The sequence below is a fragment of the Dermacentor andersoni genome, chromosome 6 (genome assembly GCF_023375885.2).
Source record: "Dermacentor andersoni chromosome 6, qqDerAnde1_hic_scaffold, whole genome shotgun sequence".
NCBI lineage: Eukaryota > Metazoa > Arthropoda > Arachnida > Ixodida > Ixodidae > Dermacentor > Dermacentor andersoni.
In genome coordinates this window covers 137,534,914-137,561,160 of record NC_092819.1, presented here as the reverse complement: position 1 = coordinate 137,561,160, position 26,247 = coordinate 137,534,914, and the positions used below count along the sequence as shown (strand labels likewise).

The following is a 26,247-nucleotide window of genomic DNA, read 5'->3' as shown; positions in this document are numbered from 1 at the left end:
CATGTTGTGGATTCTTTCGTCAACACTAGACTTACATCTCTTTTTCTTTCGCTCTTTGCAGGTAAATTAGCAGCATGGTGCTCCGGAACAAGTTTGAGTCCCTAGAGAGGCAATCAGTGTTGGGCTTCCTGCATCGTCATCGTGTGCGAAATCTTTAGGTGAGCAGTTCTTTCCAAGCAGTCATAATACAAAAACTAGGACAGTGGCAACTCTGTACAGGAAATCAACTCTTTAATCAACATCACTTAAACTGCTCATTCATTTCAATTAACTGTTTAACTGTTTTGTTTAACTGTTCATGTCACCACACTATTACAACATTTCTATACAGCTCAAGTCACGTGTTTCTGTTTCACTTGAGTGAACAACTTTTCGAGATTCTTTGAAGCTTATTCAGCTGGGAGTTCGTTTCTATTTTCCCAGCTTCTGTCAGGGACCCAGCACGCCTGGCTGAAATTAAAAGGATTGATGGTGATGATGATGGTGTTTACAAATGCCAGGCTGAAACATCAGTCATACATGGAATGTAGTTCTACTTTAAATGAGTGTCATTGCTTGCTTCATCATTTGTGCGGGGTGCCACACAAAGCAACAGGAATTATTTGTTGGGAACAGTTGCTTGGAAATCCGGTGTGTTACAGAATTCTCTCTTCAGGCATATCGACGACAGCTTTTCAAGGTCCTTCTTTCTTGTGGCACAATGTGTAGCTTAACCGCCCAGGTTAACCCTTCCCGTGGCAACGTTTTTTTTTTTTTTTTGCTCTTTCAGAAAACCAAAATTTCCAGAATCTTTGACTGATTCATTGTGAGCAGCTTTTGTTATTGCAATATCAAAAGTTCATTTGATATTTCCTGTATTTTGTATTGCCAATTTTTCCACATTTCTTTTAGTAGTGTATAGGCATAAAGGAAACTCAGTAGGTATGAAGTTTGACATTTCTTGGTACGAAAGTCACCTGTGCTTTAGTTGCCCTCGGTGCAACAGATCATTCCTGCTGCTGTGATGAAAGGAAATCGGAGAGGTGTCAATAGTAATAGGTATTCGTTGACACGCATCCATGCGAGAGAGACCGTCAGAGACACACACTCTTTCTACTAATCGCCCATACTAAGTTGAGGCTCCGAACGCAACTCGCTGGAGCTTTCCAGGTCTATTTGCTCTCTAGGTGAAGAAATGTCCACAAACATCATAATTTCAGCATTGAAAAAGATGGCTGTCGCTGCTGCAGCCACCTAGCTCCACAACATTGGCATTTTTAAAGCCCAAGGGAGTCAAACTCCCTCTGCATTTTCATCAGCCATGCCCACAAAAACTCATTTTTCTGAAAAGCTGGTGTCGTGAAGTAGTGCAACATTCACGCCAAAGTGCTAAAACAACTGCCATTCAACTCTGACATACAATATACAAACGGAAATCAGTGGACGATTGAGATTCGTCACTGGCGTATGCAGTAGACTTCCGCTGATTCCACTCCAGTTAGTTCGATTTTGACCAAATATCCAAGCTGGAATCTATACATTTCTATAAAAGCAAACTTGAGTTACTTCAATCCTGAAATTTGACTTCGCTGAATAATTCGCTCTCCTTGTCATCACACATGTGCACGACCCCAGTGATGACCACATTTGCGACTCCAATAGCAGCAGAGTTCATCTCGGCGGCACTTTGGGTACAGTGAATGCATGGAGTACACATCATCTGCCGTCAAACGCCCATTTTAAAGCTTTTAAAGCAAAAATAGTAGCACAGAATTAATTGCTACATATTTCCTCAATTATACTGTGCGCCTTTGCCAAGAAAATTCATCTGAAAATTGCTTGGGCGATGCAATCTGATGCGAAACCAATACCGTGTTTGTGACATTTGCAACTGCCTATCGGTGCAGTCTGCCTAGCCAGCATTTTTTACATGTTAAGCCAGCGGCAATCAGTCGCCTCACATGTTCTTGGCGTACCGGAGAATCGCATGCATTGCAGGACACACTAGCGAAGTGGTTAGGCCAGGCATGTGCCACCATCCTGTTTGTGATTGTTGTTGAGTCGTTTAAGAAAAAATATTAGATGTGTAAGGACCATACGGAGGATGACATGCTGTGGTTCGTCATAGACAGCGATAAATTGCTGTCTGAGAGTGATGATAATGGACATTCAGTAAATAAAGTTCTATTCTTATAAGGTTAGGTTTCGCTACTTCAGTTTTTTTTTTTTTTTTTTTTCCAGAACTGGAACCAGGCTACATTTTTCTTGCTCAAAAATCGGCAGTGTATTCAATTTCTACTTTGTGTAGAAGCTATAATGTCATTTTTATATTAGTTTTCTACTTTGAATCCATAAAAATTGAGTGCACATTTGATTCGGGCACTAGTTAGATCTGGGATAATACAGTGCTGCTAAATGAATCTGTGGTGTGTTTTTGTGTGTTTCTGCTTTTTGTTAAGTCGACCCTCATGGTAATTCTATCAATTCCTTGGCTCCCATCAGCACTGAATGAAAGGAAGCTGACTGTATTGAAAAAATATGCCTGGATGAGTGAAACTTGTCCTTGGCACAAAAAAAGTTAAGGCAGTTCTAGGCATTGATCCCAGCACCATTACCTTTCAAAGGTCGTCTCTCTAACAGCTGAGCTATCCAAGGCAAGCAAATGGTGGAGTACGGAACTCTCTCTGTAGCTTCATGTTTGTCACAGACAGCAGTGGGATGGTGCTTCAGCTGAACAGCTTGTTACAAAATTTGACTTCTATTGTTCCTTCAATGGTTCACCTCTAGATGGGGTATTTAACTATACTTATCTAGGTGTCATCTTCCCAAGCAATTTGTCCTGGTCTGACCATACTTATCTGGTCAATAAAGAAACACTGAAAAAACAGCTTGACTATGTGAAACACACAATTCTGGCTGCTTCAAAAGGTATTGGGTGGCTATTGTATACATAATTAATTTGGCCCATACAAGAATATTGGTTGGTTGCCTATTGTCCTTGTCTGTCTAATGTATAAAAGAAGTTGAGGCCATACACAAGGCTGTACACTTGATTTGCTGCAAGTATGGCCGAAACTTGTCACCATCTTATGTTATTGTACAGAAGCTTCTAATGTTGGCATTTAATTGCTGCCTGAACAGTCTTCAGCCTGCAGATCATGAACTAAACCTTAAAGGGGCCCTGAACCACCCCTTGGACTTGGTGAAAAAACACAGTCCATGGGTAGTATATGCTGTTGTGAACATCTCAGCCATATTTTGCAGTCGTGTGCGGTGCATGGATCTCGCAAGCAGAGCGTGAAGTCACCTTTCTCTGAAACATTCTCTTTTCAACAGAAGCTTTCTCCTCGCTCTTTTCTGGACACTTTATTCTATAATATAGCAGCTTCCCATACATGGCTGCTATTGGCCAATAGCCGTCAGTGCACTGCTTCTTACTGTTACTGTGTATATTCAATGACGCAGTTTAATAAACAGGCTGAAATATAGTGCAGGACAATGCCATTCCACACCACGTAGCACAGCCAGACAGGAGCATATGGGTGCAAACGGGCACTCTAGCCCTGTTGTGCACAAAGCAAAGCACTGCAGTTGCATGTAGCTGTGTGGTCTGCTACGTAGCATAGATACCATGGCCACCGTGGGCTGTTGCAACGAGTCCATTGGCTGAGTGCACTGCAGCTCGCTGAGGTCAACCGCATTTGGAACGTCATAAGCACCAAAATCGGAAATAGTAGTGTCTATGTGAACATTCAAAATCAAATTTGAACTGTGTGCCACGGTGTCGTTCAGTAGGCGTTCAGTTGTGGGCATACCCCGCTCTGCCGTAGCCTTCGCAGCGCAAATCATTGAAAAAGGAGCAGAAGCATTGCAAATGGTATGTTTGATTGCTGATAAATCCACTTCTGCTTAACCGTCACGGTCTCAGGGTGGTAAACACGATGCAAGGAACGTGTGAGTCAGGAAAAGCCCTTATGGGGCATGAGCATAAAAAAAATACATATAAGAAAAATACATATATATAGAAAGAACGCGTTGCCAACCCAATGGCAAAACCCTAACATACGACGAACTATATACAAAGCTAATTAATTGAAAATATTGTCTTAAGTCCTCGCACACAACGTATTATGAAGTTGAAAATATTTACATAATGTCTATCAACGTGGCCACGTCATCTCATCGTCGCTGCTTCCGACGACACGTCGTTGGGCCCGCCTATGCGTCGTAGACTTGACGTCGCTGTGTCCGACGTTCGGTCCACGGTTGGCCTGGTCAGGGGGTCAGGAGGGTAGAGTGACATAGGTGCCTGGATCGTCCGGCCAACTCCGCAAGCTGCGGATCGTAGTCGCATGGAATTAGGGAAGCGGGGCCGTCAGCCTGTAGCTGCGGTTCTGGTGGGAGGTCCACCCAGCTCGCCGGTCGTGGCCGCGGCAGCTCAAGAACTGCTTCCACTGGGTTGCCGCCGTCTCCGCGATCCACCCGTCCTGTTCGGCCTCCAGCCCCTTCAGCTCGCCTTCGTCCCAGAGCGTAGCTGGGCCGCTCTCTTCGGCTACGTGTCCTTTCTCCCATTGGCCACGTAGCTGCGCATGCACTTTTGCGCTTCATCTTCTGCTTTCATATTGTATTCTTTTTATTCGTACGCTCTTATTTTCCATCTTCTTTTTTCTTTATTTCTCCCATCCACTCTTCGTGTCTTGTTTTCTTCTTATCTTCTGCTTTTTCTTCTTTCTTTCTTCCTTTATTGGTTCATGACATATTGTGCCCACCTTCAACAGTTTTTCCATATGAAAAACTGCTTCTTTGAAGAATTGTTGCGGCAATGTATTTCTGAAATAGTCTAATTTAACTTGAAATGTATTTCTGAACTTCTATAAAAGGTGGTTCAGGGTCCCTTTAAACCATTTCATGCTTGTATTTAACACTCGTAAGTTGCCCCCTTCCCCCCCTCTCCACACTATAGAATAAAGACTTACTGCGCGAGATGGAAAACAGACAACATAAAGAGAAGGAACATGACGAAAGCTTGAGCGCAAAGCTATCTTCATGTTCCTTCTCTTTGTGTCGTGTGTTTCCCATCTTGCACAATAAATAAATATCAGTCCCTAATAAGGAACCATCTAGGCCCGCAAGATGTTCCGCCCATACTATTGACCTTTGGAATAGGAATTCTGACCTATTGACCTTTGGAATTCTGACCTGGCAATATCTGTTCTCTCTCATTACCACACTTGATGGCAGTGTAACTTCATAAACTTTTTTAAAATTTTTAATAATTTCTTATTTTTTCGAAGGTCTTATAACATGTCTGCAGTTTTTACAAGCATACTTTTGTAACCATGTACTTCGTACCCACTCCTGCAATAGGCCCCTTTGTTGAATACATTGTGTGGAAATAAATACTTGCCATACTTGCCATCGAAATTGCTTAGTCTGTAAACTTGAGCCACGTTTTTGACGCTACAGATTCTAAGAAAAAGCAGGCTCGAACAAGCGTAGGAACTACTAATGCAAGCTTGTCACATCCAGATAAAAGGCACTAGGTCACTAGTGCACTGACAGCACTATTTTGCTCAGAAACATTCCCGGACTGTTTTTTACATATGTATTGAATGGACTGTCTCCTTCTCCTTTCTTTAAGTATGTCAGGGCAGGTGTACTGCATGTACCAGGTATATTGCACTTGCGCGACACCCCAAGATGGCCGGCAGTCAGGGAATCATGGAGTTCTTTGAGAACAGTAGCATGAAGTTGCTTGGTGAGAACAAGCAGAAGCTCCAGGCTATCGGCAGTGGTAATACAGCGGTAAAAAATGTTGTCGTGAAGTTCGAACAGATGGAGCGATGGGTCGGGCTGACGAGAGTGGAGGTCACCTATTATAGATCGTAATGTGTCGTTGCTTTTCTGTTGAGTGCGGATGTTGGCCAGATCTGAAATAGCCATGACATGGTCCCTGGTATCACGCTCGCCAGGCTTGGGAAGCTCTGCAGGGTAGTGTGATAAACAGTCAGTATCTTGGTGCATCCGGCCTGACTTGTACAGAACGTCAGAGGTGTACTCCTGTAGCTGTAAAGCCCAGCGACCAAGCCTTCCTATGCGATTCTTCAGTGATGAGAGCCAGCAAAGGGTGTGTTGGTCTGTGACGACAGAAAACGTGTCGCCATATAAGTAAGGGTGGAATTTTGCCGCAGCCGAGACTAAAGTGAGACATTCATGCTCAGTTACCGAAAAATTCTGCTCCGACGATGAGAGAAGGCAGCTGGCGTAGGCAATGACACGTTCCTGGTCATTCTGGTGTTGGGTGAGGACTGTACCTATGCCATGGCCACTAGCGTCTGTGTGAACTTCTGTAGGGGTCGAAGGGTCAGAATGCGCGAAAATAGGTGGTGATGTAAGCACACTTACCAGGGTTGTGAATGTGATAGCTTGTTCGTGACCCCAAGAAAAACAGACTTCCTTCTTGAGTAGGTCAGTAAGTGGCTGGGCAATGTCGGCAAAATTTCTGACAGAGCGGCAGAAGTAAGAGCACAAGTCGACAAAGCTTGGACATCTTTGACTGAGCAAGGAGCAGGGAAGTCTTGGCCAGCACACACCTTGTCGCGGTCAGGTTGGACACCACTAGCACTAACAAGGTGACCAAGAACGGCTATGTGCCGCCGAGCGAAACGACACTTAGAGGAGTTAAGTTGCAGTTAAAACACATCGAGAATGGCTGACAGGCAGGTCAGGTGGTTCTCAAAAGTAGGCGAAAAGACAATCACATCATCAAGATAGCAAAGACAAGTAGACCACTTACAGCCCCTAAGGAGGGAATCTATTGTCTTGAAGGTTGCAGGGGCATTACACAATCCAAAAGGCATAACCTTGAACTGGTAAAGACCATGAGGTGCAACGAACACAGTCTTCTCTCGGTCCATGGCATCAACTGTAATCTGCCAGTGTCTGGAGCACAGGTCGATGGAGGAAAAGTATGTGGCTCCGTGGAGGCAGTCCAAGGTGTCATCAATTCGGGGCAATAGGTGTACGTCCTTGCACGTGATGTTCAAGTGTCAGTAGTCAACACAAAAGTGCCAGCTGTCGTCATTCTTTTTGACTAGCGCCACGGGTACGCCCATGGGCTGGAAGAAAGCTCACTAATGTCTTCTATGAGCATTTTGTCCACTTTGCCTTGGATCTGTCGAGGTTCGGCGAGGGAGATATGATAGCAGCAGAAGCTTGATGTGGGCGAGTTGGTTTTGCATACTTGATGAAAAGAGCGCTACGAAGACGCGGACTAAAAGAACAACATGTACGACGGACAAGGCGCTGTGAAGACAGGAAAGAGCCCAATGTAGAAGAAATCTGAAGCAGCAGAAGCTTGATGTGGGCGAGTTGGTTTTGCATACTTGATGAAAAGAGCGCTACGAAGACGCGGACTAAATGCGCCTTGTCCGTCGTACATGTTGTTCGTTTAGTCCGCGTCTTCGTAGCGCTCTTTTCATCGAGATATGATAGGGACGGCAGCGGATAGGGGTCGCGTCCCTGTGTCGATTTGATGCTGGACAACAGATGGTTGACTCAAAGAATGATCATTGAAGTTGAAAATGTCATGGTATGACTCCAGGAGGAGGTGAAGGTCAGCAGCTTGAGCAGGAGAAAAGTCAGCAGGGATCATTCTGTCAAAGACATCGCGTGGTGAACTGGTCTTGGTACAAATTAATGATGAACTGGAGGGACTGGAGGGATCCAACATGTAAATTTCGCAGTCTTTGGCAGCAGTGACGGCGGCGAGTGATGTGCCTGCTGGAATCGGTTGAGGAGAGGTTGTGAAGTTTAAAACGGGAATGCAGATGTGATTGCCAGTTACAGTCACGAGTGTGTTAGGCACAGCGATGGCAAGAAGAGTACCTGTTACTGGGGAGAGCGCATAATTACTTACCAACTACAGGAAAGCTCGAGATCATGGAGATATACATGGCAGTTTAGAGGGGCATGCACACATAGTCGAGAGAGCAGAGGCGGGCCAAAGGCATGGTTGGAGCATCGGCTAGGTGAAGCAGTTCGAGGTGCAAGAGGCCAGTCGCACAGTCAATTAGGGCAGAATAAGTTGTGAGAAAGCCCATATCAAGTATAACGTCATAAGGACATCGCTCGAGAATGGCAAATAAAACAGAAGTTGGGTGACTGGCAATGGTGATGCAGGTGGTGCACATTCCAAGGACAGCGACAGTTTCTCCATCAGCCACTCTTACAACACGGGATACAACAGGTGTGACCACCTTCTTTAGGAGTCGGCGAAGACCAGAGCTCATGACAGAAATATGAGCCATGATGCCGGCAAGTGCAGAGATGGTCACGCCATCAACGTCAATGTCCATCATCGTTGAGTCAGCAGAGTAACTAGATGGTTGGGGCAGAGTTGTGGATGCAGCGTTACCTCCAGGCGCTGTATCTTCTAATTTACCGGAGTGAAGGAGCCACGGTTGCTTGGCGACGTCGCGTGGCAAGGTGACGGGGAGTGGCAGGATGAATGGCGGAAAGGTTGCGAACGCAACTGGTAACCTCTAGGTGACGGCGAGCGGCTGGACCGTGTCATGGCAGTGTCAGGATTGTACGGGTGTGCCACAGATAGTGGTTCAAAAGGACCGCAATCAAGGGGGCGAGCAAGGTCAAAGGATGGAGTACGTTGTGGGAACAACCAGCAGTTGTTACAGTAGCGAGCGACGAGCCTGACATGGCGGCAGTTAAAGCAAATAGGTTGATCATCTTCAGTTCTCCAATCAGCAGGTTTCCGAGATCGTGGAGCAAACCTTTGATAACAGGGGAACGATGCCAAGGTCCCAGAAGTGGACGCACAACTGTCCATAGCGCAAGCAGCGAGAACTCCAAGATTTGCTAGTTCGCTTTGCATGATGGTTTGGACGAGTGAAACCGCTGGTGTGTTCGAGTCGCCGGCGTTAGAGTTGGCAAAAAGGCTAGCTGAAGCTATTGCTTTGATTTCGCGGTGCACAATCCTTGTGAATTTGGACGAAGGCAGTGAAAGGTGAGATGGCAGCTGCTCTGAACACGAAGACGTCGCGGTGGTGTTGGAAAGCCGGGCGAATGGTCGTTCCATACAGCAGTTCTGGGCCTGTTCGAAGTGCTGGCACTCCTGTATCACGGCGTTGATGGTAGCACAATTTCTGCACATGAGCAGATTAAATGCATCGTCCACTATCCCTTTCAGGACGTGGCCAACCTTGTCAGACTCTGGCATGTTGCTGTCAGCTTTATGGCACAGCGGCAGCAAATCTTGTATGTACGGCAGGTATGACTCCGTGGACGTTTGGGCTCGAGTTGACAGCTGTTTATTCACAGCGATTTTGCGACTGGAGGCCTTACCGAACAGATTATGAAGCCTTTTGCTTAAATGTATCCCAGCTCCCAAGTTCGGCCTCATGATTGTTATACCACAACTTCGCCGTTGTGCTCAGATAAAAGACCGCATTGGCCAGCGTGACTGTCAGGTCCCAGTGGTTGTGATCGCTCGCTCATTCATATTGTGTCATCCATGCCTCAGTGTAGGCGTCATTGGTCCCAATTGAACGTTCCAGGGTCTTGAAGGTGGGCTAAAACAGTCATGGTCTGCGGCGCAGACGCATATTCGGGCTGGTGTGCCATGGTGGTTGCACTGCAGTGCCAACCGCTTCGAAGCTCTGTCGTGTGATGAAAGTAGCCCGCACCTCCGCCACTGTGTGACGAGGCGTTAAATAGATGAAAGCGAAGAACGATTTATAAACATATTTACAGGGATGGCCAAGATGGCTGAACACGTGCAACGTCCCGGCCATCATTGTCTTCTTCGTTAGTCCAAGGAGGTGGCTCGTAACATTATTGAGGTGCAAAGTTCAATAAGCTTATTCGGTGGTCTGTGCCCGTCCTGTGCCTGTCTTTGTGTGCAGCAATCAGGTGAGCTTAAATGTCTTGCGCTGCTTGTTCCAGTGGTCGACGTCGCTGACTGGCGTCGGCAGCTGCGGCGCCCCATGGTGCCTGGTGTGCCCAGCCAGGGGCGATGGACACAAGCTGCTCCTCCCCGAGGCAGCAGCAACAGCATCACCACCTCCCCCACCATAACCACCTCCCCACAACAGCTGCAGTGGTCATCATTGACAGGTGAGCATGTCACACACAGGTGTGGCTTGCGACCATTTCAAGGGACACTGAAGGAAAATATTAAGTTGGGCTAGATTGATAGATTATTCTACCATCATTTCCTGTGTGCCAATATAGCACTTTGTTGCTGAGAAAATTGCTACTTAAGTTCTCACTCCTGCTTCTCAAATTGAAGTGCGCGTGTTAAAGCAGACACATTTATGTAATCTCCACATGACCTCCTCCTATGCCACTATTCCCCTCTTTGTGAATCAGCTAGTGCTGACACCACATGAAAGGCACTGTAGTTCATAACAGGTGGAGCCACTCTGATTTTTCATTTTTCCCATTTTATCGCTTACACAAGCTAAATCTTTCATTCTAGCTTCTAGCATTCTAGCGGGCATTTTCCTTTAGTGTCCCTTTAAAGATCCAAAAAGTTTGCCTGTTAGCAACACACGTAGATGTTGGGCGGATGGGTTCAATTTTGAGTTGAGCAAGGTATTGTTGAAGACATGGCCATGCCACTAAAGGGTAATGGAAACAATAAAAAATATGTATATGTATTGGATTTTGTTTTTGTTACATATTACTGAAGATTTTGTTCATTGACTGTTTTGCTGTTTTACTGTGTTTAGCTGCTCTAGTTTGCTATCATAAGCTGTCAAATTTAATATCCTCACTACTTATGCCTGCATATTTGTGAACATGTGGATTATAAGTAGTTATAGGTACTTAACGATTTGCCTAGTATTTTTTTGCTCCAGTTACACGACGGAATATTTTGATTCCCGGCTGTGGCTGCTGCATCTTGTTGCAGGGGAAATGCAGAAATGCCCATGTACTTAGGTTTAGGTGCACGTCGGACAACCCCAAGTGGTAGAAGTCTATCTGAAGCACTCTGCTATGGCATCCTTCATAACCCACTGTGCGGTTTCAAGTTATTAAACCTCACACTTTAAGTGTTTTTGCATTGGAGAGAGCTTTGATTTTTAAAAGAGGGCATAGCAGCTTCATAGACACCTGGAACAGAATAATATGGCCTTGGTTTCCTGGGAAATACTTTTTACTTGAATGCTTTTATGGCAAATCAGTTCTGCTGAAACTTCCAAGGTAGAGGAAGGTTCATGAAAGGGAAAAATTGTCATCCACCTGACTGTAGCACGAAGGTACGAAAAAAACCTGTACGGGTTTCTCAGAAAGCAAAGCTTCGCTGCTGAAGAAAGATTTGACCTGGTCTGGGGTTCGAATGTGGGAACAATGCCTTTCTGGAGTGGTCGCTCTACTATCTGGGTTTCTTTTAGGTTTCCTTTGTTGGTTTCCTTTGTAACTTCATGCTAGAGTTGGGTGGATGACAATCTTTCCCCTTCGTGAACACATTTAGCTGCAACAAAGAGAGCATTGACGTTTTTTCTGCATATGCATCCAGAAGTGCATATTCATGGCAATGCAAGAAATGGAGTTTTGTTTGTGGTAGTTGAGCAAAGGACCTTTGGCTTGTCATGCAATGCAGGTCACCTGCCCGTAGTACGACAAGTCCTGTCGCTGTGTGCAAACTGACGCCTTCTCAGGAACAACAAAGGGTGAGTGCTGAATGCAAGCGTTGCGTTTATTTTAACATACATATAATTGCGAAAATTCAAAATTGCATGAGCCAGTGCTTCTGTGGAGCACAGTGCCGCAGGCTACAAGGGCGAATCAGAAGTCTTTGTCCCTATGTTTTATTTTAGCCAAATTACGGATCCATTCCCAGTGGTGGACCTTTCTTGGACCGGCCCGGCCTTATCTGCCGGTAGCTATGCGGCTCGGCGCTGCTGTCATTTGTTGACAATGGTGGTTGTGCTTCACATCTCCATGGCGTACGAGCAACGAAGTCCGATTCGTTTTCTAAGGAGCAAGGGACGAATGCCCATCGAAATCCATAGGGAATTGCAGCCCACGTATGGGGAAAGGGGTCTCACTTTGAGAAGAAGTTCCTTGCAGGACAGCAATTCTCGTGCAACGATGAAGCAACGACAACAGTCTGACGGTGGCTCCACAGTCAGCCAGATAAATTTTACTGCAGGGGCATCTCAAATTTAGTGCTGTGATAGGACAAATGTCTGAAACAGTGTGGGGGCTATTAGGAAAAATAGTGTAAGGTACGTAGAAAAGTATGTATGTTTGTAATTACCTGTATGTACCTTATTTTGGCTAATAGAAAATATGGGCAAAGACTTTCTGATTTGCCCTTGTAGGTCATGGTGTCTCACCTTGTAAAAGAACTTGGTTGCATTCTTCAAAAATGTGACTTGTTGATAAGGATATTCCCCATCTGTAGCAGTTCTCTTTTTTTTTTTTTTTTAGTGAAAAGCTTTTGGTGACTAGATCGTTGCTAAAACAGTTTGCACATGCTAAACTTACCGTATTTTCTGGACTACCAGTAGTGTTTCTTTTTTTATTTCAAAATTTTCATTGCTGCATCTTATACAGTGTTGTGTTATTATAAAGGGGAATTTTTTTTTTTTTTTTTTAGATTGAACAGAATTATTTTAATCACCTGTGGCAGATAGCGTAATCACAATCCTGAATCGGATTACTATAAGTGGCGGACATGAATAGCATAAAAATTGAAATGCATAATTGAATAATTAACAAAATTTCAAATTATTTATGTTTTAGTTAATTAGTTTATGCCACATGTTGCAGTCTACTCACTGTAGCCGGTGAGGTAGGAGTGAATACTGGGGATGGCCCTGGTTTCGAGATCTGTACTGTCAAACTTGCAGCGAAAATACCATATTTACTCGGTTCTAGCATGCCCTCGATTGTAACATGCACCCGTTTTCCGTGACCGAAAAGAAGGGGGAAAAAATGCCCTCGATTGTAACGCTCGCCCGTTTGCCATAACCTAACAAAGTCCTTTAGATTACCGTGCACCTCATTCATTACAGAAATACAACTTTCTCTCATTTGGAAGAACAAAAATTTACTCCCAATGCACTAAAGTTGCGATAAATAAAAAAAAGTTGCAGTTTTGCCCGTAAGTCAAAGCATCGATTGCGATAGCAAATTAGTAGACAGCTATACGAAAAGTAAAGATATAGTTTTATTGGCCATATAAACTTTTAAACATTTGCTTACCAAATAAATTAACAAGCGTGGTGCCGTGCACACACAGGCAAACATGAACACGTCTTATTCAATGACTGCAGAAACTTTATTAAAACACTGGAGTGAGAAAGTCTGGTAGCAGGAGCGAGCGAATTGACTATTGTGCGGCCTCTCGGTTCAATGCGAACTTAGTGACGAGAACACAGTGCGGTGCGCCTAGATGTGTGGAGTCTCATTGCAGATCGCTTTCAAGATAGGGGCCGCGCCGTGAGCAGCAACCGCCGAAGTCCGCCTCTCCTGTTTGTGCCAGTCCCGCACGCAAGTTTCGGGAACTCCGAACCTCATGATGTGGCCCGATTTCCGCCCGTCTCCGCACACGTAATCACTTCACTTTTAATTGCAGCATCGTGATGAACTCGGCGTGTCTTCGCAGTCGGCACTTCCATGCTGAGAGAGCAAACGCAGAAAACGGGAAAACGGGACAGTGGACTGACCTAAGCACACATACTACTGCACATGGAGGAATCTATGGCAGTTAGGCTTGAAGCGCGTATGAGGCAGCCATTTTGAAATGCCGATGGCGGTACGGTAACGCAGATTTAGGGTCATACTCGATTCTGATGTGCAGGCAATTTTTGGACCTGTCTTATCTGAAAAAAAAGTGCGCGTTAGATTTGGGTAATACGGTACATTGTTGTTCCACATACTTCTTTAAGGTTGCATCATTTCGTGCATTGAAGCCCTAAAGTAACTGGGATGCCAATGTATTTCTTTGCCAACTTCAGGAATTCATATCTTGAAGCTGGCGGCATCCTGAAAATTTGTTACTAGTAGATATCCTTGCGAGCTCACCGGCTGCAATTTGCAGATTGCAATATTTGCCATAAAGTAATTAATGAGATTGTTGGTAAATTTTAGCTATTTTCTTATTATGCATTTTGATTTTTCATACACATAATGTTTGCCTCTGAGCGATTCATATCAAGCACAACATTTACGCTATCTGCTGCAGGCACTTTTAAAAAAATTCTGTGTGATGTAAAAGAAAACACTCGGCATACGCGTAAAACCATGCACACTAGTGCGACCAATGCGAGTTTCTTTTGAAGAGTGCAAGAAACTGTGCAGCAGCATTCTGCAAGGAGTGTAATTTTGTATTAACAGTGTATTAACACTCTGACATGGGTCCCTCCGTGATTGGTTGTCACACGTACTGGTTTTCTGTTATAGTTTAGCTTTTTCTTTCTTTAAAAAAAGATTAAGTCCGTGGAACCGACACACAGGGGTGGGACTCCTGCGCCAGTTGCACCATTTTGATACGAACACAAATTCCTCCGCCAGACTGCGCCAAACAGAGAAAATTGACCAAAATTGCCGCCAGAACGGCTTCGGCATGTGGCCGTGAACAGCGAGCGATTCGTTCTCGGAAAAAAGTGCAGCCGTTGACATTCTGCACACGACGTGGCGGCACCTCTCCCAAAGTTTCTTGTAATTTTTGCACTTGTAACACTGAACTTTTCGGTGCTTCCGGCAAGTGGCCGGTGCATGTGCGACCACTACCGGCTGTTGTCACTGCTGTCATATCGGCCAGGGCGGCTGTATTCAGAGTGTGCTAGAATAGGGTTGAGGGGGCCAAGCGGCACATTGTTCCGTGAGGCGCAAAACAACGAAAAGTAGGCTGAGGGTGCTGCGTGCAAACTAGATATTAGAGAGACGTGCGCTTCAGTGGGTTTAGCGGGTCGGGCATCTCTGTCCCCAGGACCGGTATAATGTAAAACTATTCCAGTCTGTTTTTATGCCCATGTGGCGAGGCGTGAGCCATTTTGACCTATCACGAAGGGCTAATGACGGATTTGGAATAAAAACGAATTGTAGTAGTTTTACATTATACCAGAAAGTTAAGTATGAGGGGCTTGGAATCGCCCTGGTCTATTATGTAGAAGTGGCTTTCAAAAAAGTCGCGCTTTTGTCCGAAAGGCGAAGCATCGATTGCGATAGCAATTTAGTAGACAGCTGTACAAAGTAAGGATCATAGTTTTATCGGCCATATAAACTTGTGAACATTCACTTCCTATCTAAATTAACAAGCATGGTGTCGCACGCACACAAGCAAACGTGAACACATCTCACACGATCACTGCGCGCACTCGCTGTCAAAACGCTGGCATGAAGAAGAGTGGCAGCAGCAGCAAGCGAATCGACCTTCGTGCTACCTCTCGCTTCAACGCGAACTAAGCAGCAAAAACACAGCGCACGCATAGCTATCAGCACTAAGAGCATGCAATCTGTCCCCATTGCAGATCGCTTTCAAGATCAGCCCGTGCGCAGCTGCGCCAGACACAGCAGCTGCCGGAGTAGAGCCCCCCCCCCTCTCAGTGGTTTGTGCATGATGGAACATGGCATGCTTTCCCCCTCGCTTTCCTCCCTCGCACGCACAAGATTGAGTCACCATCGTCTGCTGACCCTCGCACACTTTCACTCGCTCATACGGTGCATGGTGACATTATTCCCCTTGAACTTTATACGGAACATCACAGCAATGGCGACACCGATAGCAGAAATGCACCTGGACTGCCCATATAATTGCTATCGCAATAACAACTCTGGGTTCCTTGTATGGTCCATGGGTGAAGCTCATTTCCAGGCACTTCACCTATACTGTGCAGACATTAAAGAAAAATGTACTTATAAAAAAATGGCTACTTTTAGAAATTTCAGACTAACTAATGCAGAATGCATGTTTTTGTGGTTACTACCACTAATTAAGAAATCTACGGGCACTATTACCAAAATTTACAGGTACTAGACAGTTTCATTATCGGGGTAATCTGCTTCTAAATTCCATAAAGACGTTGCTTAATTAAGACCGTTGCGGTACAGCGCTCGTGTTGGTTTATTCTGTTTCATTGCGGTTTCGAAGTGCACTGCCATATTCCATATTCCATTATTCCTCCAAAATTCAGATTGGCCTGCTCCAAGCTGCTCCGAAATGAAATTTAGTCTGCTCTAAACTGCTCCAAAACGCAATTTTTCTTGCTCCAATAATTGCTCCAAAATGACTTTGGCAGTCCCACCCTTGGACACATAAAATAAGGAAAGGGTGCCACAATTTTTATTGTACATTGTGGTGCTTGAGGCGCACCTGTTGGAACAAGCACCATTTGGTTATTGCCACCATCAGTCGCCATTGTGAGAACTCTCAGTGCTTCAGCATTCTGTTTCACTATTGATACGTGTGTTAAGGTTCAGTCAGGTGTGTTGCGAGCATTCGCGTGTTTGTCCCAAGCACACCACACCATAGAGGCAATGCCAGCGTCATGCTACAATGTTGCATAAAGGTTTTTCTTAGACCGACAATGTTGATCCAGCAATGCTGCCAGCCGAAGTAGTAGAACATTTTGACTGCTTCAGATGATGAGGCCTTAAATGACTGAGTGAAATGCAGTAAATGTTTTCTTCTTGCCCTTGAGGGAAGTGTTGGTTGAAGTTTTCTTCTGCTAGAACCTGTGGCTCGTAAAAATTTTGTCTACGGAAAATTGGTGCCCTCGCAGTTCGGCATCTTGTAGTGAGTGTACAAGCGTGCTGCATCATTGCTTGTAATCATGCCGGTTTGTGTTAATATAGGTGCGTCTTATAGCTGGTGCACCTATATACCGTCTTTTTCCTTTGAAAGTCGTGAGAAGTGGAGGTGCGACTTATACAAAGGTGTAACTTACACTCTGCAAAATAGGGTACTTAAAAGTAGCGTGCAACCAGTTATGCCAGAAAAACCACGTCGAGCAGAACAGACAGCATGTCACAGCCATTGTGCAAAACAGGATTAAAATATGCTTGTCTGCATGTCGGCTGGTATCTGCTTTTCCCCCACATTGTTTGATCTCAGTGCAATGCAAAATTTCAAGCTTACTGCTAGCGCTATACGTGGACATTAGCCGCTAGTCGTGTATTACGAGTTGCATCAGATACGCGACCCCTATCACTTTCGTCGGTGTGAACATGTGTTGAAAGTGAACTTGCCTTTCATTCTTTGCCTCATTCGGTAACTTTTTGGTAGGTGTCTGTCTCTAATTAATTGCACTGCGCCAGTAAGCTGTAGGAAGAGGACAGCATAACACATCTCGTTGTTACCACCTTCATGACATTGTCATGTGGCCGTTGCCCTCATGCCATCATCGTCATGCCGCTGTCGACACGCTTTTACTTTGTCGGTTTAGCCAGTGCGTTAACTTCGGGATCGACTGTGGTCGTAAAAGATTAGCTTGTGACGTTTCATCACTGAAGCACAATGCTACAGCCGTCATGCCATTCTGCTGCTTGCTGCTGTTTCAGGCATATGCTTGCATGACTCACACAAATGCTCACCTTACACAGACAGATAATTTGCACCGTCACAACCCCAAATGACGCTACATAATCAGCTACCTGTGAGATGCTTTGCACAACATTGATTCTGACAGGGCAGAGGATCTGTATTTCTTTGTTTGTTTTTTAGTATATGCAGGTGAACTTGTTTTTTTTTTTTTTCCGTTGCACTGCTCAGTCAGATTACCTTATGTTCAATTTTGACATAGGGTGTAGATCTTTATGGTATTCCCAGCATAACCATCCCTGGCAGTGTGAGGGCATTCATTTGTTGAGGCGGCTTTCCTCAGCATGGCTGTCTTTTGTTTCAGGTCGCAGTGGTGGACACGCAAGGCCAGGGGAGCAATGCCGGCATCTACGTTGTCTGCAGCCGCTGCGGCCAAATCAGTCACGACGTCAACAAGTGCGACTTCTGCTGCCGCCAGATCTTGCCCGCCGACAGGTCCAAGCAGAGGTCAGCACTCTCCCCCACCACACTCTAATAACACATAGCACAAGTCACACCTGTAGAAGGTAAGCGTACTAAAAATTAATCGGATTTAGTCTCAATTAAAGCAGACATTAATCGGCTGTCTTTAGAAATCAGCAGCAATGAAATGCGAGACCATGTTAAAGGCCTGGTATTATAGAATCTGTGTAGACCAGTCTCCATACAAAATTTTATGTTTATATTACGGTGAATATTTTACAAAAAATGGAACTCCGAATGTGGAGAACCAGCGTAGCACATGGCTCAACTTCCAGTTCAGGCGCTGGCTGGAGAACGTTAAACCACTGTGTGAAATTCTACACCATGCTGGCTAACCACCAGATTCCCACACTCTATGCTAAGGTGCTATTTAAAGGCTGTTCATAAGACAATTAAACAGTTACCAGCCCTGTAGCGTAGCCCAAGTGAAATTTCATTGCAGTTGGCCTTTGACCCTCTCGGGCTGTTGCGGCTCCCACGTAATCTTGAGTTCACGGAACTTGCAAAGTTCAGTCTTGGGCTTCTTTGGAATACTACGATATTACCGTTGCTTGTCGATAAAGAATTAGCTAGGTTTGAGCACATGCTTTCAAGATCCATTGATGTCACAGCGAACTAGTGCGGCAATGCCAAGACCCATCCTGCCCAAGTGAAATTTCATTGCAGTTGGCCTTTGACCCTCTCGGGCTGTTGCGGCTCCCACGTAATCTTGAGTTCACGGAACTTGCAAAGTTCAGTCTTGGGCTTCTTTGGAATACTACGATATTACCGTTGCTTGTCGATAAAGAATTAGCTAGGTTTGAGCACATGCTTTCAAGATCCATTGGTGTCACAGCGAACTAGTGCGGCAATGCCAAGGCCCATCCTGCCTTTTGCTTTGATGTCTTTACTTGCTGATTAAGCTTCTTCTCACGGTAAGAGTGGCTTTCTTGGTGGTATTGTTGAAAGGTAATTTACTAATGCAGCTCAACCTATTTTTCTATTTAGCATCATCCCTTCCCAGTGTGCTTTCCGAATCTATCTGGGTGGCATGTTCATAACATTGTGCTACACTCTGCAGGGTGTATGGTCCGAAACGACGCCTCAACTTGGACGGAGGAGCGGCGGCAGGCGGCGGCCTCGGTGCTGGTAGCCAGCAGCTGCAGCCGACTGAAGCGAAAATTAGCAAGCGCACTTTCTATGGGAACGACATGGCAGTGAGGCCGTTACTGCCGGCTGTCAGCAACAACAACGTGCTCACCGTGAGACAGGCTGCCGTGACGACGAACGGCCAGACACGGCCGATCCTGTCTGTGCCAGCTGCCATGCAGCCTGCCAAGCCCGTGCGGAGCATGCCCGCCTCCCGTAGGGGGAAGAGGGAGCCCGGTAAGTTCCTTGAGCCTCAAAAAGAATTTGCTGTTGGCCTACACTCAGGGCGTCTACCATCAGGGAAAACCTGTGAATTTTCAGGGAAAAAACAGGGACTTCTATCACATTTGCTTTGAATGAGGAAAATTGGTTCGCTCAGTAGTAATGGCAAAGCTAGTACCAAAGTTCATACACCTCCTTGAAACCCTTGAATTTGGAAAAAGTGACTCAAGGCCCTTAAAGCTCCTTGAAAACTAATGCACTCTTTGGGAGCATGTCGGGGATTGGGTTCTGAGCAGTTAAAGTAACAAATTCTGAATTGGTTTGATACCGTGGATAATGTCTATCGGGGAGCAATTGTATATACAGTTCAACCTCGATATAACATACTTCACTATAATGGAATTCTCTATGTAATGAAGTATAGTCAACAACTGATTTTGACATGCTTGATTTTCGGACTTTTTCCCGGCCCCAGGACATACCTCATAAAGTCAATATATTACGTGGCTAAAAATTTCGGTCACTCTAGGGAGGGCTGTTCGATTTTTCGGACTTTCGAAGCGTCAGCCGGGCCAACTGCCACGCATTTTGAGCTGTGTGGCCGCCCTCTTGTTTGTTTACATTTTCCTCCTGTAGCCTGGAAACCGGTGCCGGTCTTGCATGGCGGTTCCTCAGCTACTTGGACGCTGGATTGAGGCTATATGCTAGCAGTTCCTGCTTCCACAACAGCGTCACTGCCGTAACGCAATACTTTTTTTTTCCCCCTTCTTTCGACTGCCTGTTTGTGTTTGCCATGCATTGACGAGCTTAGCGAGTAGGCCTAGTCGTGGTCGTGCTGCGGAGACGCGAAAAGCACATTCTGTCGCTACTGTAGCTTGCATTTGATTGAATCGGCTTCAGTGCTTCAAGACGCTGTTTCCGGAACTTTTATTTTTGCGTGCAACGTGGCAGCGAAGAGGCACTCAATGAAGTCGGTGTGACAACTTCCCGACGACTGCGCTGTGTGTGCTGCTTAGCCAAGCGTGCCGATTCACAATGGAGAAGAAATCTATGTTGTCGTCGGCCTCGAGAGTTCCAATGAACTGAGGCAAGTACGCCACAGTGTCGATGGCGAAGAAAGCGGCAATCATCAAGCTCGTCGAAGGTGGCCGATCACAGGCAGACGTCTCAAAAGAGTTTAAAATTTCCTAACAGACTCTTTCGGACTACATGAAAAACAAGCAAGAGATTTTGGAGGCGGCGGAAAAGCTTACTGGGTGTCATCAGAAAAATGTAAGCCAAGGCACCTATCCAAAGCTCGAGAGGCTCCCCTTGTATGGCTGAAGTCAACAGTGGCCAACAAGGTTCCCATCTCCGGTGCCCTCCTCAAACAGAAAGCCGAGACTATGGCGTTCAGATGAACATAGAAGGATTTAAGGGGGGACGCGGCTTTCGCATCGCGAAAAATTGCCAGAACATCGATTTTTTTGAAAATCACATTTTCAGTTTCTATAGCCATTTCTCTATCTGATACCCAAATATCATCACTGTAAACCACTTAGAAGTGCTCTAAAAAATTCGTTTTATCAGCCACGGTGGCGAAAAATCTCGCGGAAATCAGGAAAGAACAGCGTTTTTCACGCCACAATATCTCCGGAACGACGCGAGCGAGCGCCGCCATCTTGGTCTCGTTGGAAATCGCATTTCTTCGTCTTCGAATTTGCCGCTTCAGCGATGTCCTCCATACGGAAACAAGCGCACAAAAAGCAAATGATTAAAGGTCGTGCCGGAGTCTGCGATTGGCCGCGCCCGCCACGTGACTCCAGCGCGGTTTGCCATTGGTCTGGCGCTCGCGTCGTCTGCTCGGCTCATTGCACCTTGCGAGTCTGGACGCCTCGACTCGTCATAATCTCGACGTGTCAAAACGGGCACTATGCGGACATCGCAGTAGCGTGGCCAATCCCTACGCTTGTGGACGTTTCAGACTCGCGGCTAAGCATTCCGAGCATCGGCGATGCGGACTTCGCGACCAAGATTCACGCGTGGAATCCTCGGACATGCGGCTAAGCCTTTCGGAATTCGTGACGAAGCATATCGCGCACGCAATCCTCGGACACGCGGCTAAACATTTCGCTCATAGCGAGTATCCAACTCGGCGATCATGCACATTGCGCGCGAACTTCTCGGACACTCACCTAATCATTTTGTGCATCGGCGCCTCCGACGGCGCGAATAAGCGCATAGAGTGTCGACTCCTCGAACCCGCGGCTAGGAATTTCGCGCGTTGGCACGTCGGACTGTGCGAATAAGAGTGTTGAGTGCCGACTCCTCGAGCCCGCGACTAGGCATTTCGTGCGTCGGCACCTTGGACTGCGCGAATAAGTACATCGAGGGTCGACTCCTCGAGCCCGCGACTAGGCATTTCGCGCGTCGGCACCTCGGACTGCGCGAATAAGCACATCGCGCATCGGCTCCTTGTATCTGCGGCTATGCATTTCGCACATCAGCACTTCGGACTTGCATCCAAGCATATTCCGCGTTCACTGTGTTATCATATTGTCACGATAGCTCGTAATAATATCTATCATACAACCCTTTCATAAAGAGAACCTCATCATGAGCTCTGTTCACTAGGCCCCTTGGGCTGGCACAGACACTGGCTGCAGAAGTGATCTGATCGAGGCATCATACAAAAGTAAAATTCTGGAAAGCAGCTAGCAGCTGCATATCTATCACTGGCTCTCTGATCCTAAGTTCTACAGCCATTGTCAATTAAAGATGACTTGGGAGGCTGCCGACACTCAGAGCCTTCATTCAGTAACATGGTCAGTTCTACCAAAAAGTAAAAAGCCTCACCGATTGTACTGGAGATTGCTATCAATCGGGCAGCCTGCGGGTACAGGTTGCCTGAATGTACACTGGATCTATATTCATGCCCACAAGTTCTGCACCTCACTTGGTTTGAAACCTAAGCACCATGCTCTTTGTAGAGCAGCAGCAGCAAAGAATGCCCTATAAAAAGAAAAAAAGGGGGGGCGGGGGCGGGGAGGGAAGCACACCAGACCAGAGGCCACATGTACAAGAAGCCTCACATCACAAAACACCCCAAAGACTGCAAATTGGTGCCTTTTAGAGAACTGAAGAGAAGGTCAAACTTTGAGAGCCGTTTTCTCAAAACTGTTTTTCTGCCTTTCTGCTCAGTTTGTGGAGCTGATTTCTTCGTTACCATTTAACATATTTTGACTCCGTTTCTTTTGTCGCATTCCTTGGGCTGCAGTGCAGGTCGTGACATTCTCGCTTTCTTATCTTGACCCTTTGTAAGTTTACAATATGGCTATTCGTCTACTCCAAAAGTGTGCTTGATGCGAAGGTAACGTAAAATATGGCGCTCCAAAAAATTTGTGTCGCGAAAAAAAACATGCAAGAATGTCACGACCTTCAGCACGCATTTAGCTATGCAGTCAATACTTAACAAGCCTTCTATCACGTTTTTTAAGTTCCCCAGGCTCTCTACAAAGTAAGAGGGAGAAAAATTCTGCTCAATAAAATTGAATAAAATGTTCTCACAATATCGCACTGAAACTTTTATGGAAGCATCAGGGAGACATCCTCAACATTTGTGCCAATTTTCATCAAAATCCATGAAGAAATAAGGAAGTTCATTTTCAAAGCCACGTCCCCCCTTAAGGTCAGCGACAGCTGGCTAAGAAACTTCAAAAAGCGTACTGATCTCAGTTTTAAGAAACTGTGCGGCGAAAGTGCAGCTGTTGACCTGAGCGTCGTTGCGCACTACCGCTGTGAAAAGTTGCAGCCGCTCTTACGGGAGTACTCGCCGGACGACATTTTTACTTGCGACGAGACCGGACTTTTTTTTAAGCTTATGCCAGAGAAGACTCTCACCTTTGCTGGTGACCCTTGCCATAGTGGAAAACACAGTAAGGAACGAGTTACTATTTTGGTCGGCAGCAATATGTCGGGGACAGAAAATCTGCCGATGCTCGTCATCGGCAACTCAAAAGCTCCGAGGTGCTTTAAAGGCGTAAGGTCCCTGCCTGTCTTGCACGAGGCGAACAAGAAGGCATGGATAACACAGCAGTTTTTTGAAAGCTATGTGAGAAAACTAGATCATAAATTTGATCTAGAAGGCTGCAAAGTTTTGTTGTTCGTCGACAACTGCACTGCACACGGGCACATAAACAACTTGAAGTCTATGCGAGTCGAGTTCTTGCCACCGAACACGACAATTATCCTACAGCCGATGGACCAAGGCGTTATACGCAACCTGAAGGTGAACTATCGGTCACGCTTGCTTTTGCGTGTGGTGTTGTGCCTCGACAGTGGAAAAGCCTGCTCTGTCGATTTGCTTGGAGCACTTAGCATGCTCGCTGATGCGTGGAAGTCGGTGGCACCCACGACGCTGCGCAACTGCTTCCACCATGCGGATTTGTGTTGAATGGTGAATCGGCTGTCTTCGACGAGGATAGTGTCGTCGAGCAGCTGTCTGGCAGTGAGCATCTCATCGACGACCTTTGCACTGCAGGCGTCGAAATTCCCCCGACCGTCTCATTTTCGGAGTTCACGGACGTGGACAGCGAGTTGGAACTGTGCGCCGGGCTCACGGATGAAGAAATCATTCGCCAAGTGCTTGCAGCGACCAAGAGCGATGACAAAGACAACTCGCCTGCATCAACGCAGCCGACGCAAGCTGAGCTGATACAAGCGGTCACAACTCTTTCGTCGGCTTACGGCGACACGACGACTCTCACCGAAATTCAGGTGGACCTGCTTGCACACCAGCGAAGCCTGGTTCAGAAGACCATTATAGTGGAATCTCGATGATACGAATCTCACGGAGTCACGAAAAATATTCGTATTAGCCGAAATTCGTATCATCGAAACAATTTAAACTAGCTAAAGTAAAGAGTCAGAGGTGAATTCACTCAGGCACACGTACATAAAAAGCATTTATTTCTTGAAGAAAAAGTCTCTAATGTCCTTCTGCTTCTTTTTCTTTGTCAGGTCAATTAGCAGACTTTGTTCAAATCCATAAATACGCGTGCACGTGTCGTCGCTGATTTCATCCGCGGCCATAGCACGCCTCAGAACTTCGAGCGCATGCAGCGTTTCTGCCGCCGGTTGCTCCTTCGCCATCGCCCACGTCTAACACAAAGAACGCGGCCCGAAGCACAGCAGCCACTCCGTCCGATGGCACGCGGAAAAGGAGGAAAAGCACAAAAGCAACAAAAGTGCCACCGCTTCAAACTCTTCACGTGCTCTTCACGCCCAGTCGCGGCCTCCACGCTGTATGGCGCCGCGTCCGCGCCTCCGCACCAAAAGAGAGAGGGAGAAATCGCGTAACTGCATGCTGTTCTCTTTCACTGCCGTCGGTGGGGCTCATGCTCGTGATCGCGTCCGTCCGTGCGTGGGAATCATGCCAACTGTGGCCTCTCCTCCGCGCAGCAGCGCAACCTCCTCCCCTCAGCAACCGGCGCACCGGTGGGGGGTGCAGCTGCGCGTTGCAATCGTGACGTCACACAGTAGTGGTAGAACGAGAGCGCGGGCGTCGGCGGTGGCAGCTGCACCGCCGCTCCTTCGTCAGACGTCTCGTTGCAGTCGAGTGAGTGAGACCCATAGCTCTGAAGCGGCCCAGTGATTGCGCGCCAAGTGGTTCGGGGAAGTGGCAGCGAACGCCGGATTCCCCCAACACCAAACGGCAGAAGAACAAGGAGCGAATGCGCATGCGATGAATAAACATGGCTACTATGCGAAAGCAAGGGAGGCAGAACGGAAATGCCAACAGCGACTGATTAGATCGCCGGGTACCAAAGGCAGGGAAGCAGAACGAAAGCGGCAGCAGCGACAGGTGATATCGCCGAACACCAAAGCGAATGAATTGGAGCGCAGACGGCAGCAGCGTCTGGCTTTCGCCAAGCACACTTTCAAATTTCCAAAGTGTGTTCGGTAATTTTCGTATCAACCAACGCGGGTCGTAAATTGATTCATGACAACCATTCTCTAGCACGTTAAAAAGTAATGGGGTTCGACCGGGACCAAAGAAAAATTTGTATCATCCAGAAATTCGTATTAGTCGTGATCGTATCATCGAGATTTCACTGTAATCACTTTTTCCAGCCTCTAACTCAATAGTAAGCAATAAATTGAGTTTTTTGGGGGCACACTTGTTTTTTCGGACTGCCTGACTTTTTTGACATTTTCGCGGCTCCCTTGAGGGTCGACTGTATTTAACTTTTCATAGCCTCTTGTCCATAAAACACCATGTATTTAGAACCTCAATATAACGAAGCGTGTTTGTATGCCGTTTCAATATAACGAAATTTCACTGCCGCTGCAAACGAATGCTGAGACAATAAATGGAAACTTCTGCGGATGCAGGTGGTTCAATTATTGAATTACAAGTGGGTGTTTGCAAACATACCTCTCAAATCGCGCTCCGCATGCCAAGAGCGACTGCAGAAGTGGAGCCACATCATGTTCCGTATAAAGTCCAAGGGTGATAAGATCCTGTCACACCCTGGGCACGGTGTGCTGTAGGTGTAAGTAAAAGTGTGCGAGGGTGAGAGAAGAAAGATGGTGGCTTCATGAGTGCCGCCTTCCTGCATGAGCAAAGGGAAAGAGGGGGAACGGAGCGAGCTCTTGGTAACGCGATCAAGCGCACGTGAGGGGGCGGGTGAATGGGGGGGGGGGGGGGGGGGTAAGTTAGCGCACATCTCTGCCGTGGCTGCGCAAGGGTGGAAGTGCGGTTGAGCGCATATGCAGCCTCGCACCCTGTTTTAAAGATAATCTGCCATGTATGCAAAGAGTGGGCATGCCGAGACGGCATGCCACCATGTAAGCTGCTGTCTTCACACCCGTTTAGTATTGAAGGTTGCGTAATCTTGAATTTC

At 46.5% G+C, this 26,247-nt stretch overlaps 1 protein-coding gene across 7 annotated transcripts in view; it reads left to right on the top strand.

Annotated features, from left to right (window-relative positions):
- Positions 1-26,247, top strand: part of LOC126523558 (uncharacterized) — a 129,492-nt gene that overhangs the window by 27,933 nt on the left and 75,312 nt on the right. For 6 of the 7 annotated variants that reach the window (XM_055066921.2, XM_050172159.3, XM_050172158.3 and 3 more), the window contains 5 exons: positions 62-158; positions 9,940-10,110; positions 11,603-11,672; positions 17,856-17,998; positions 19,074-19,378. In XM_055066921.2, the coding sequence (XP_054922896.1) occupies positions 10,010-10,110; positions 11,603-11,672; positions 17,856-17,998; positions 19,074-19,378 (619 nt within the window). In that variant the 5' untranslated portion in view covers positions 62-158; positions 9,940-10,009. The remainder of the gene's footprint in view (positions 1-61; positions 159-9,939; positions 10,111-11,602; positions 11,673-17,855; positions 17,999-19,073; positions 19,379-26,247) is intronic. The other variant, XM_055066920.2, reaches the window with a different exon arrangement.